This window comes from Podarcis tiliguerta (genome assembly GCF_965153285.1).
Source record: "Podarcis tiliguerta genome assembly, chromosome: 3".
Taxonomy (NCBI): Eukaryota; Metazoa; Chordata; class Lepidosauria; order Squamata; family Lacertidae; genus Podarcis; species Podarcis tiliguerta.
The window spans coordinates 26871975-26886116 of NC_139536.1; the positions used below are offsets into that span (position 1 = coordinate 26871975).

A 14142-nucleotide genomic window follows, 5' to 3' on the forward strand; every position below is an offset into this window, starting at 1 on the left:
GTCTATACAAAATGCCAGCATTTGTTTTTATAGTTTTTGTAATCTCACCTGCTAAGACCCTTATCTTCATAAAACCACTGAGTTCCTGAGTAAATATTGTGCCAGAGATTTAAATCTTCAGGGGGATTTGATGCAAGTGGCTGCTGGATTTTACGTCTCAGGAGCTCATATCTAACACAAAAGACAAGCAGAACGCTGGGATTATCTCAACTAATGTTATTACACAAAAATCAGGTTGCTTTTAAAAGTCACACACTATTTTGTTTTTACAACTGTAAAGTTTTTTTTAAAAAAAACACGTTTCAGGATTTGACATTTTTTGTAACTTACCTAATGAGTTTCAAAACGGATGACGATATGTTTCACAACACTTCTTTTATTAGAAAAAAGAAAGAATCTGAGAGTATTTAATGATTTATAACATTAAACATTTGCATAACCTTTCAGGATAACTTGACTTAAATTTAGTACAGCACAGTTCACGTTAAGGAAGAAAAACTCAATGGAATCTGTACAAGTGAATTTCACAGCTGAAGCTATATCCACAATGCAAATTTAAACTGGCTAGAATTGGTTTAATTACAACAGCTTCGAAAACTTTCTGGAAGCTCATTGTGACTGAGAGTTGTGACAAACAGGCTTGAAACCAATGACCTGGGGGGGGGGGCCTTACTTGTTTCAGGAATTGTCTTGGCCCTATTGTAACCATCACTACCTTTATTTTTTATGTTCCAAGGTGAATACCAGGGAGTGTCAGTAGCCAAAAAGACAGCACCCACAGACAAGATAGAGGTATCAGCAGGCTCATACCCCTGACCTGTAGGAAAATATTGGTGGGGGCAGAAATCCAAGAGCCCATCACCAGGACTGAGTATGTTCAATAACCATTGTGTATGGTGTGAGATAGCAAAACAGGGGTTATAGGAATGGAGTATCTTGTAAAAATATACAGCTAGTTGACTGACTGGAAGAGTGAATGGGAAAATGGAAGGTCTGACTTGTTCCTCCTGATTTCTGATTAAATTTAAGTGAATTTATAAAATAAATTCTAGGATTGTACCATGCACAGTTTGGTTTTACCAATGCATACAGGGCCATTGATAAAACACCGCAACAAAAGCAAGCTTGACGTGATTGTACGCATGATCACGCCAAGATTTGTCTTGTGCAGTGTTTTACTAAGGCACACTTGCATCTCTGGAAAACATCACACAAAATGACGCAACTGTATCTCTACCTCTCCATCCCACCAGAATTGAAAGAGGCTGTACAGTGGTCAGCCAACGTCTAAAGGCAATAAACTGAGATGGATAAAATGGGGGGTCCTGTGAGTGAATAGTTCTCAAGTGAGCTGACATGTACTGAATGAGAAAGTTCAAAGTCTGGGGTAGTCACTGATGCCAAACTCTCACCTGAAGCATTGGTTGCTCCAGTGGCAAATAATGCCTATGCCCAGTAACAGCAGGTTCTTCAGCTATGACTGTTCCTGAACCAAGATAATCTGGCCACAATAATTCATGCTTTGATAACTTTCCATATAAATTACTACAATGGAGTTTCCCTTGAAGATGATCTAGAACAGGGGTGGCCAACTCCGGGGGTTCAGGTCAAAGTTGTTTGAACAGGGGTTCAGAGGTCAAAGTTGTTGAGCTTTTTTTAGGAAGGGGGAGCCACAATGCAGCTAGTGCATAATGTAGAATGCTGAGTGGAGTTGTCACTCTTTAAGTGAGATACCAGGAACAATTCAAAGCGTTAGTACTAGTGTGCAAACCCCTAAATTATTTGGGACTCTAGTACTTGAAGGAGTGCCATTCTGCATATCCCGCAAGCTACAGTTTACAAGACCCTTATTTCAGTCTGTTTGCTGCAGATGCCAAGAAGAGTGGGAATACACTCTGCTCTGAAATTCCCTCCCAGGGCACCCTTCATGGAGGAAGGGAAGGGAAGAAATGTAACTAAGAAATAAATAAAATATGTACAATCTCAACACATCCAGTTTGTTTTTTGTGATGTTTCATTAAGGCCCACAGATACACACATGCATTGGTATTAAAACTCCACCTACAGATAATTTCGATGCAGTTATATGTATGATTACATTCAAATATTTGTTTGCTATAATTAATCAATGCACACATGAACAGTGGCAATGTAGATTAAAGAACTGAAGAAACTTAAAACCACAGTAAACTGCATATACACAGCACTGTATAAAATTCAGAAATAAATACTAATAGACAATTGTTGGATTGGAGCACATTTAGATTAGGCTATTTAGGAATGACAATGAAATAAATAAGCTGTGGATTGTGCTCTTAATATAGCTTTGTTATAGTGATTCAGTTCATCACTGCCACCATCAGTTTATTACAGTCAACAGACCAGTGTTTTGGTTGAAATCAACTATAGTAAAGGGACTCAAGCTCAAGTATTCAAATTTCAACTCATTTGTGGGTTGCAAGTTTCTTTCTCTTTGTATAAATTTCACCTCTATCCCAAGAGAGCAACCAGAGAAACTGAATTCCAAAGTTAACATCACCAAAATATGCTGCTGTCTTCACATCATAGGAACCATTTCAATGTTATTAGTTTATCAATGTCAACAGAACCATCCTCTCCTCCCCGCCTCCCAAAACCCGCAGAATTATTTAGTTCTGGTTGGTCTCTCTGTAATTTGATGTAGAAGCCATGAGAAATATCACAATCTTTTAAAGCATTGGATAGTGACTGCGTACAAATCGCCTCCACTGGTGGCAGGTGCCCTATCCTCTTCTCTCCCCAACACATTGTGCTGAGCAACTGCTTCAGTGGTTGTTCTGGTTGGAAGCAGCATGGCACACCATGAAGAAAATGAAGTTTTCAGGTGCAGGTTATGTTGTGTTGCTTCTCTTACCAGTGGTGAGAGAATCATGCTGTAAATATATACAGTAATGTAGATTGCTTCCCAAACCTGACTATTTTATTATTCTGCAATGCATGCAATTAGTCTGCTGGAATGTCTCATAGTTACATATTAAGCAAAAAAGAGAATAAGATCTCATAACATATGTATAATTTCCTTTTTTCTGAAGTCCAGAGGGTCATTCCAGGGCTACACTGGAAGAACTGCTTTGTAGATAGGCGCAGGAAGGTCTAAGACAGCCAGTATTGAAAGACTGAAACTTTGACTCTACAGACATGTGGTGTGTTGGCAAACTCTTCCGCACCTGAATTTTTTATCAGCTCTTTCTCGCTCCATTGTTATGTTGGCCAACATCAACTCAAAATAAAAGACTTTGGGATCTAAGTGAAGGTGGCTGAACTTCCAGAAAAATATGGAACCATGTTAAGGACAGAAAACACATCGCAAAAAGCATGGTCTCAGATAACACACAAATGGGACTTCTGCTTTCATAATGTACAAATCTAGAATTACAATCTGTTCCATGCTGATTTGTCTGCCACAGGGCACCTTATGGATTATATTGAGAAGCATTTCAGGGCCCTGGAGAAGCCTACTAGTCCTAAAATGATGAGTAAATATCCCACAGAAATACTCAACATCTCCCTGGTGCTGTGGTGGGCCAGCAGTCTTCTCTGCCGTTATGGAACATTTTACTTCAGGAAATCTTCCAAAGAACCCTAGGGTTCCTGAGACCAGAGCTTAAAAACTATTTCTCTGGGCATATGTAGAGACCCATATTTTCATTAAGTTGCATATGTTGCTATTTACATTACCTTATGTGGGGCCCATTGGGCCTGGATGGTGGTTGCCAGGAAACCGCAATGAATGATTCACTGATTGGGGTCACAGACAATGGACTAATGCCTTGGGGGAGGGTTGGATGAGTCATCGCGTATGTAGCCAGACTTTCTGTGCATCCTCCAATGTAGCCACCGCCACCAGAGCAAGCCACTATGGTGACTGAATAGTTTGTGAAAGGGATCAAATTGGTTACTACGTGGTTCATTGAAGATGATAAGTTGCTGGTAAGGGTGATTCGAGGGTCTGGCATGCGGATCTCATAACTAAGTATTTCTCCATTCAGTATGAAAGGAGCCTTCCAGGAAACCTGGAAAAAAATAAAGTTTTTTTTTTTCTTGAAAGAAAGATAATTTTACAAGATTTTTTTAAAAAAAACAACTCTCAAATTAGCACAGCTCTGACAGCAATGTTTTCTTCTAATATGGCTTATTCTAGGCATTTGCTCCCAATCATTTTCAGGTCACTATTTCACATTATATGGCCATGTAAAAAAATGAGAAGAAGAATTGTCAGCAGTAGTTCATGGATCTTAGCATATTGTCACCAGGGCTGGCCCAAGACATTTTGGCACCTGAAGTGAACCACAAAATAGCAGCCTCCGCACCATGGAAGAAGGGGTGAGTGAAGATCTACATCAGGAACAAGGCAGAAATAAAGATCTACATTGGGAATAAGGGTGGGAGAAGACCAGCAGTACCTCCTCTTCACCAAGTGGCTGCATGGTCTAGCCCCACCCACACTGTCATGTTAGGATTCCTCCTAATTCCTCCTAACATGTAATAGTTCTCTACATGTACATCTGTTCACATGGATATCTCTTCCAGGCAACATTAATCAGGGAAGCACTGACAAAGTGCATAACAACAGGTGAGGCTAGTCCATGTGACCCTATGATCACTCTCTGTGTATTCATTCAACGTATGGAGGGGGCATGTGTGCCTCCCTATAGAGAGCAGCCATTAGGGTGTACAGATTTAAAATAGACTCCATAGGGTGGCGTCTAATTTGGACTGCATAAGACACAGACCTCCCCATAGTAAAATGTGAAACAAAGGGAACCTAGTTGTTTATTATTTGAAAGATCAAACACAGAGATGGGCAGTGGAATATGCTTTTATTCATCCATATGCTATATAATTTCCTTCATCCTTTTTAATTCTTTAAATCAACATTATTGTATTAATCACTCTTCCACTATACAGAATATGTAACTAGAACAGCCTTAATAAAAATAATATTAACAAATCATTAATCAAATAATTAATAATTAAACAATTTACTGACATTACCTATGAGTAATGTCAGACACTAACCAACTAAAATAACTAAGATTATCTATTACGATATTATTAAGGGCCACATATGAACACTATTGAGAAATATGTTAGTACAAAGTAGGAGGGCAAAGTTTGAGTATTTTATACTCAATGTTTCATTTATAATTTACATACCTTTACATAACTTTGTAAATTATAAATGAAATATTTATAATTTAATTGAATATGTTGCTGGACTTCATTTCCCATTATCCCTTACCATTGGCTATGCTCACTAGGAACTGGAGTCCAGCTATAGCCACAGGACCACAGATTTCCCATCCCTGCTTTAAAGAGTATATTTATGTCAATCAGCTGGTAAAATGTGAGTGCTATAAAATAAATAAAATCACAACAGAATTATCAAATATCTTTTCCTAGTCCTCAAACAAGTCTTCACTCTGACCACTCTTAGATCAGTAATTTCACAGTCGAAAATATACCAATGTATAAACGGGCCAGATTTCAAAAACCACCAGGGAATAAATAAATGCCAGACATTAAGAACTCGTTAAATTTTTAGACTGTGCACCTAGCAGCAGAATTTTTTTAGCAACACTGAAGGTCTTGGGTAAAAGGAACTTGGAAGAGTATTAAAGAAAACATTGTTAACTGCAACTTTTAAATCACAGGAGCAGGAACGGCTTAACAGTATCGTCATGGAAAAGATTTCACTCTGGCAAGGCTTAAAAATTCCTATTCAGGTTTTTTTTGTTACTCCTAACTCACAACATGAAAGTAAATGACAAAAACACCACACAAAAACAAATCTAAAGCTAGGGGGAGGCAGAACTGAATCCATCCTAGTTATTTGCATTATCTTCATCCTCCCTAATGAAACAGTGTAAAATCATCCAAGCAAGGCAATATTATGCTGTAATTTACAACATGAAAGAAAAGATATTTCTTCCTGCTACACCTTACACGTATTACAATGCACAGCTAAAACCCCAAGGTGGCAGTTGACCATTCCTCTCCGAGAATCAGGTGACTGTAAAAGGAGGATGTAAACAAGAAAGACCACAGAAAACTGTAATGCTTTTATGTTCCTGGAAGGGATGTGAACAGAAGCTGAAAGTAGCAGGTGTGTGCTGGTTATTAACAAGCTGTCCTGCACTAAAATACAGCACTGTTCCATTCTGCTGAAGTATTCCCCACCTAGGAACACAGGTCTTGGTTTCACTGTGTAGGGGAAACAAGAAGGAAACCTTTCTTCCCCTACTTCAGCCTTCCCTAGCCTGGGGTCTGCCTGGTGTTTTGTACTACATCTTCCATCGGTCATGATATGGGGAGCTGGTGGGAGTTGTGATCCAGAACATTTGCAGGGTACAAGGCTGCAGGAAGCTGCTTATACCTGCACAACTACTTCGTGCACATGAAAGCTTTTGCCACAATCTATTTAGTATCATCATTTTTGTTTTGCTGGACAACAGCACAGCTACTCCTTCAGAACTGGGGATGCAGATTTACTTGGACATCATCTCATTCTACCTAATTATTATTGGTGAAACCAGCTTGGTAGAAAACACACTCACCAAAGCCTCAATTATTTTTCTCAGTGTCTTGTGATGGTGAACAGCAAAAGCTATTATCGAGATCTGCCCCCCCCCCCCCCGTCCTCATCTGCCAAGTGTCCTGTGATGTCAACCTCCATTCATTTAGAAGGAGTGTTAAAGACTGGCTATAGCCTCTCTGTGATCTGCTCTTTCTAGCATCCATCACAGAAGCTATTTTTAAGATGTATAAAAAGGACTCTTTCTCAAACACCCTCTTCTATTAAGCCACCTGCTTTAGTCAACCCCTACAGGAGTCATTTAAAATAAAGCTTAATTAATCATGCTACTTGAGTGCCTTGCAGCCGTTCCACATTTCTAGGGCAGGCGCCCAAAATCTGATCAGGTAGCTCTTTCATGTCTATCAAAGAGCAAGTGCTTGTGAGCCAAGAGAACTTGTTACAGAATTGGCACCAGCAACTATTCCATTGTAGCATGGAGTGTGCTACAATCTCTACAAAAAAGAGATAAAAAAGAGGGGGAGAAATGCTAGCTACAGAAAACTCTTCCTGCAATGGAAAAACAATTGCAGGTCTGCACAGAAGAAAATGCTTTTGCACTGCTCAAAACGTCCTCTGGATACAGTACGCTGGGTTCCAACTCACAGTGAGGATGTAGAAGAAATTCAACTTGGTGAGGATTTTAATGCCAACCTTCCTGGTTTGCAGTTTCCGAAAGAATACACAAACTGAATCGCAGCTATCCTTTGAAATTCGCAGTTCTCTGAATTTTAAGATGCGGTTCTTCAACCAAACAATGTGTACAAAATGGTGCATTTGGGGGAATGTGTGCATAAAATGCATATATTAGTAAAAATAATATATAAATAACATTATATTAGAGGCATTACTTGCAAAACTGTGTATATTCAGAGAAATTTTCAATAAGATGCTGATTAATTTTCATGCACTTAAAATACACTGAATTGCTAATTCTTGCAGAAATGTGAAGAACTGGCCTCAAGAATGGAAAATGAGTAACTGAGAAAAACAAAAATTGACAAATCCATCCTTAACTTCAAGCTCAGAACTTCCGGCCCTGCCTTGACTGGTGACACTGTGTACGAAACTGTATGTAGTGATTTTTGAAAGCAATGTGCTTGTGTTATTGATCGATATTAAGTTGAGATGGATCTACCTTCACAATATGTGGCTTGAGTATATTTGGTACTTCACTTACTTAACAAAACTTCTCTTGTAATTATACATTTATTTTAATTATCTTGCCTTAACCTGTAAAAAAATTAAAAATGTAATTCATACAGGTTTGGATCCAGCAGAGTCAACCAGAAGGTGTTTACACTCATGCAAAGGGGCTGGATGTCTGTTTCTGCTGGTTTTCCTCCAACCCTACAGCTGCATTGCCCATGCTACACTGAGCACCGTTCTACAGAACTGAACAGGCTTCCAAGAAGTCAGGGAGCAACAGCAGGAAGGAACAGGTAGGAAAGTCCATTTTGGCAAATGGCAGCTAGTCAAACCTTTCAGATTTCCCGAGACTTAAAAATGTCTTCTATGAACTCCTCTGCTGATGCAATGACTATAAAAGTGCCCTCTAATACGACAGGCCTGGATGCAAAATGCTAATTTCTATGGGAATGACTGTAGCTCAGTAGCAAAGTACATCCTTTGCATGCAGAAGCTCCTGGGTTCAATCCCAGGCATTTTCAGGGAAGACCCTGGCTGCCAGTCGGTGTTGAAAATACTTAGCTAGAAAATAGGGAGTCAACAATGATTTGATTCAATATATGGCTGCTTCCTGTGTTTCTTTGTTCACCTGAGGGCTTAGGCATACCTTGTGGCTTGTTCTTTTGTTGCTGTGGTTCAAGCAAACCATTGTGCTACTTCATAATTGCTTTTTAAGCTTCCATCTTTTCAGACTTGTAAAGTTGCTTGCCATCCGCCATGGGGAAGGTGGTGGATTCTGCTGCTTAAGAAATGCAAGTCAAAAATGGAAGTTCTTTGGATCTGCTTGCCATAGTAAGCAAAATGTCTCCAGAGTAGAGAAAAGAATAGTGATCATCTTGTGTAGGGAGGACAACAAAGTTCTTGACTTGTGCAACAAAAATACAGCACTGTACATGTTTTTTTAATATATAAAAAACATACCTTGCAGTGCTTGTTTCTGCTGTTCTTTACTAGGTTGGATGACCTTTCAGGTGAGAGTTTAGTAATGTATGAAAATAAGAGGGCACATTCAATGTTTTGGTGTTGACAACAGCAGTACACTGATTTGAAGCTCAGTGTGAAGACTAAGAAAGAGGGTGCCCAAGAGGAAGCTAGAATAGGGCAGCTTCTGGGAGAGATTAACTAATTCACTATAATGATTCAGGAAGCTGTCATTTAAAGATCAAAGCACCTTATTTTCTCCACCACAAAATTTAAAGGGATAGAAATTAGCCATTTCCCTCCCATTAAACAGCTATAACCTTGGGAAGCATTTCTTTTTGACATAGTCAAAACCTTTCATGTTAAACAGAATAATGTTTTCTGAGAAAAAGGCACAGGGTTAAAAAAACCCAAAACAAAACACCTCTGCTGGACGTGGACTATGTAGGGGTAGAGTTACTGTGAAGGAAAGAATGTGCTTTCCTTCAAGACACTGGGGACTGCATTTTGTTAAGGATAGCTGGGAATTGTAACTCACTGAGAGGTAAACCATGCTACCCAGACTTCTTTGGGGAAAATAATGTTTTGAATGTGCTTTAAAGGTATAGCCTGAGATATGCCAAAGTAGAGGGTACAAAATTTGTAACCCACCAAGTAAAATGCAAAGCCACCTCCCAGTCACATATGACAACGAAATGTTGAAGGATGTAAAAGTGGCCTGCTGTTTTTAACTACTTCCAGAATAAACATTCAAGCCAAAATGAAGGTTTGAGCCATGTAAAAGAAAGCTGTATGCTACTGGGAATATTATAGTAAAGCTCTTCAGATGCTACATATCACAAAACCATTCATGATGATTTATGACTAAATAAGAAAAATTAATATGTCATTCTTTATAATATATTCTGCTTCTTTATACATTTGCTGGAAATGGGACATATAATCAAAGAAAAATAATCACTACTGGAATTAGGAATTACTCAGGGAATCTTCCTGAGAAGCTAAGGCTATATGTTTATGTCAGTACCTAATTTTCTACATGGGAAAGTGGTGGGGCTTAAGTAGCCTGGTGGACTACATGATCATATCCTGTGATGAAAACCAGGCCAGGATTTTTCCATTTCTGGATATCAATAAGGAAAGTCCTATATACTTAAGCAAGGTTCTAGCAGACAAGGCTGGGAATGGTAAAACAATTTGTACATGGACGTCTGGATTGCCCTTAGCCGTCCTCATCCAGGGAGGAAAAGTCATGTATGGAAAAAAGTTTCCATGTGTCTAGCATAAAGCATAATTCTGGCCTAAGAATCTGCACCAGAGATCTGTGGAACGGTTAAACTGTTCTAGCATCTTTTGCAGGCTACCTTTCAATTGTCATTTGTCTAAAGTGTTATTAGGGCATTACACAATCTATGTCACATTTCTGCAGCACATTCATTCATTCATTCATTTATGCACTACTCAGTGCAACTTGCAAAAATGTTAAATCACAGTATCATCTAAAACAATGCATTCAAAAATATTGCAATGCTTTAAATTAAAATAATACAACAGAAGCATGTAACAAAAAAGGAAGATGTACATATGCAGAAAGTCACTGCTGCACTTGAACACCATATGTCACAAATGCAAGGTATGAGACCTGTGGATTGGGAACCTGGAGGGGATGAAGAATCTACTGAACACACATGCTGCTATGAAATGGCTTCTTCACTATTAAAATACTCAGTACAAAATAAGTGTAGAGCTGTATCAGCACATCTGTCCAACACCTGTTCTGTTTCCACAACAGCTGATATGTGCCACATATACCCTGCAGGGGTATGAGATGCTGTGTGAGCAGGGCATGTACTCATTTTTTCTTGCATTGCCCTTTTTTCCTATATAGACAGAGCCAATATGGCATGCTGGATACAGCAGGGCAAGAGCTTTAGTTCAAGCTCTGCCACAGACAGATTACAATAGCCCGGAAGAGATAAGACACAGACAGGATTATATCCATTGAAAAGTGTAATTGAAGTTCTTGACAATGATAACAATGACAATATATAGATTTTCCATTGTTATAGTGGGAATGTAAATATCATTTCTAAACAATTTTCACTGTCATGTTCTTCTCTTTTTACACTTTGTCAACAGCTGTGGTTTCTGTTCCTGACCTCAGATGAACAGGTGAACAGTGGGAATTTGGCTCCCACTTCCAACAGAGTGGTCCAATATCCCTTAGCGCTAAAGCATGTTCACATAGAGCACAGAGACTGCAGACATAGTGTTCATTCTCAGCTTAATAAACCATGATTTATTAAGCAAGAATTATTTAATCACCATCACTTTATTCTCGGTTTTCTACAAGGTATTACCAATGTTTCAATCAGGTTTTAATAAAGTTAGTTTGATGCACAGACATGCACCCATTCTGATCTCTTATTGTAGTTATATGACTTCTTGTCTTAAATACTAATTTTCCTATTTTCTTACTATGTATGGGCAACTCAACTTATGTGGGGGTTACATTCCAGGGATAGCACATAAAGCCAAAATCACATATAGTCAAAACACAATGGATTCAATAGCAGGTGGGCTTGTCAAAGCCCCCCCCCCCATGCCTGCTCCATTTCCATACCATTTGTTTATTTATTTATTTAGTCAAGCATGTAGAACTAAATGCATGTAAGTCACAAGTTGGGAGTTGCCTGTATCAAATGGTTTTGATGTATTCCTACCCACTTTCGTATAAGTATTCTTTCCATGCATCACAATAAACCCTGATCTGTAATAAATTACATATTATGCTTACCTTTGCAACCACAGGTTGAGTTCATTTGGGCAGTGATATGGTGGGTGCAATACATTTCAAAACGTCTGCAGCATTTTCACCATTTTAGATATAGACCTGCTTTCAAAATGTGGCTCTAGATTTTATCATTTGACTTGTTTCTATCCATATATTCAAATTGTTTAGCATAAACTGAGTATCTACATGCACACTCATTATTCAAGAGGACTAACCATACCATAAATAGCACCAATAATTTAAGTGGCTGGTCTCTAGACTTATGCAAACGTCCTTTGTTTTGTGCTCTAGTGAGCAAGCTACTGTACCGATGCCTTTTGGCACTAGTACAAGACTGAATCCATGGAAGCATGTGTGTATTTACACAAAAGAGGCTTCTAAGCTACAAAAATCCCTCTTGTTTGGTTACACTAATTTCCCTTGAATGAAGTTTGTATGCAAGCCAAAACAATGGTAGTTATCCTGTCCTCTAGAGTTCATTCCCAAATGAAGGATGTGAATAATTGAAAATTTCCTAGGTAGTGCTCTAAGGCTGCTCTTTCCTTAGTTAGTCAACTTACACATTGATTTTAACTCCTTTAAAGATTTAAAACAAAGCAGATATTTTGCCACATATTTGAAAACACAGAACATTTAACACTCACAGCAATTAGCATTTTAATAATGTCTAGAAGGGTAGGGCTGTTCATTTTTTGTTCTCTCTCTCTTTTGTATCGTACACATTTTAGTCTGGCTCTGGGATTAAAATTAAATGCCCCCAGAGTAGTATTCCAAGTATTTCAGGTGTGTGAGAGAAAACTGGAAGCATTTCAACGGCATAATAAAGAACAGAGTATTATAGATGGGAGGACAGGAATAGGCTGAGGTGTTGTTGGTTTGAGGTTAAACAATAAATTAACACATCTAACTCAGGAGTGGAGAACCGGTGGCCCTCTGAGTCTCATTGAACCACAGCTCCCTTTAGTTCCAGCCTGTATAACCAATGGTCAGGGATGGCAATATCTGGAGGGCCACAGGTTCCCTACCCCTGACTTTTTCCTGGTATAGAAGTGGCATCTCACTGAATTTGGGGGACGCTAAGACCCGGAAACTGTACACCGGCTCCCTTGGCCAATAAAGCGAGATGAGTGCCGCAACCCCAGAGTCGGTCACGACTGGACCTAATGGTCAGGGGTCCCTTTACCTTTTTAAAGCTGAGTACGGACAAATTCCAGGACGCGGGTGGCGCTGTGGGTTAAACCACAGAGCCTAGGACTTGCCGATCAGAAGTTCGGTGGTTCAAATCCCCACGATGGGGTGAGCTACCGTTGCTCGGTCCCTGCTCCTGCCAACCTAGCAGTTCGAAAGCACATCAAAGTGCAAGTAGATAAATAGGTACCACTCCGGCGGGAAGGTAAACAGTGTTTCCGTGAGCAGCTCTGGTTCGCCAGAAGCAGCTTAGTCATGCTGGCCACATGACCCGGAAGCTGTACGCTGGCTCCCTTGGCCAATAAAGCGAGATGAGCGGCGCAACCCCAGAGTTGTCCGCGACTGGACCTAATGGTCAGGGGTCCCTTTACCTTCACCTTTTACGGACAAATGCCAAAGAGAAGTTTCAGCAGAGCAGCCCCGGCAGAGTCCAGCAAGGGCAAACAATAGCCATATCTAAAACAGGCTTGGAGGGTGCTCTCCCACTTGCAGCCCTGAGATCAATAGTTTGATCTGGAAGCTAGAGAATCTGAAACTAGGAAATTGTGAAGTGCTAGAAAAGCTAAGGAGGGAACCTGGAGTGCTGCATGCAGAAGATACCAGGTGAAGGCAGAAGGCAAGGAATTAAAATACACCCAACAGGCCTGAACAACCCAGAGGTTTTATACTACCAACTGCAGGGGCTGATGATCCGTACCCAAGAAAGTAGCGCACAGTCCACCCTGATTCTGAGGTTACCAACTGAAATAACAGAGTCCCCAAGTATGCATAAATGACCATACTCTCAGTCAATAAGGAACAGGCTGGATTTCTGTTGATTTGGGGTTAAAAAAGAATCACTAAACCACAGACTCTCAGTCAATTAATAAGTGTGTGGTGCATACAATAAGGCATGTACAAGGAACCTGGGTCCCTCTAGATGCTGGACTCCCATCGGCCCCAGCAAGCATGGCTAGTAGTCAGGCATGGAGGGAGCTGTAGCCCAACAGCATCAGGAGGGACACAAATCCCGCCACTCCTGCCATGGTGGCTACACATGAAATAAGGTAGCAGTTATGCCCAGGGTCTCAGACCCATCGGTATGTCTGGGATAGGGAATGTGGGAATGACTAACTGGAGTGATACCTATTAGGGAGACATGGGGGCCATCAGGATATCGGGGCTATCCTTGTGACCACCAGCAAAACACTAAAAAGTCAAGGAAAGGTAGCTGTGGTATGAGACAGTATGCAGGTCCTGGTGCAGGTCTATGGAAGCTACTCTTATACACAGTGGACTGTATGCAGTGCAATGCAGTAAACACTCTAAACATAAGCTAGAATTCACCTCTGGTGATTTTAGGGATAATGTGCAATGGCATTCACAAAAAGGAAACTCAACAAACCTGTGCGATATCTGGTCCCAATGCTTGCACCTCGGGAGGTTGGATGCCCGCAGG

The 14142-nt window shown here is 40.1% G+C and overlaps 1 protein-coding gene and 1 long non-coding RNA gene across 6 annotated transcripts in view; one reads left to right on the forward strand and one right to left on the reverse strand.

Annotated features, from left to right (window-relative positions):
• Nucleotides 1-14142, reverse strand: part of USH2A (usherin) — a 418893-nt gene that overhangs the window by 141547 nt on the left and 263204 nt on the right. For all 5 annotated transcript variants that reach the window (XM_083433263.1, XM_083433262.1, XM_083433261.1 and 2 more), the window contains exons 41-43: nucleotides 14089-14142; nucleotides 3718-4052; nucleotides 49-171 (exon numbers count right to left, since the gene is read on the reverse strand). The exon at nucleotides 14089-14142 is cut by the window's right edge and continues 575 nt beyond it. In XM_083433263.1, coding sequence (XP_083289389.1) covers nucleotides 49-171; nucleotides 3718-4052; nucleotides 14089-14142 — 512 coding nt within the window. The remainder of the gene's footprint in view (nucleotides 1-48; nucleotides 172-3717; nucleotides 4053-14088) is intronic.
• LOC310674319 lies at nucleotides 3881-10957 on the forward strand. Its single transcript, XR_014509526.1, has 4 exons — nucleotides 3881-3969; nucleotides 7556-7674; nucleotides 7879-8055; nucleotides 10862-10957. It is a non-coding gene; the product is annotated as an uncharacterized lncRNA (long non-coding RNA).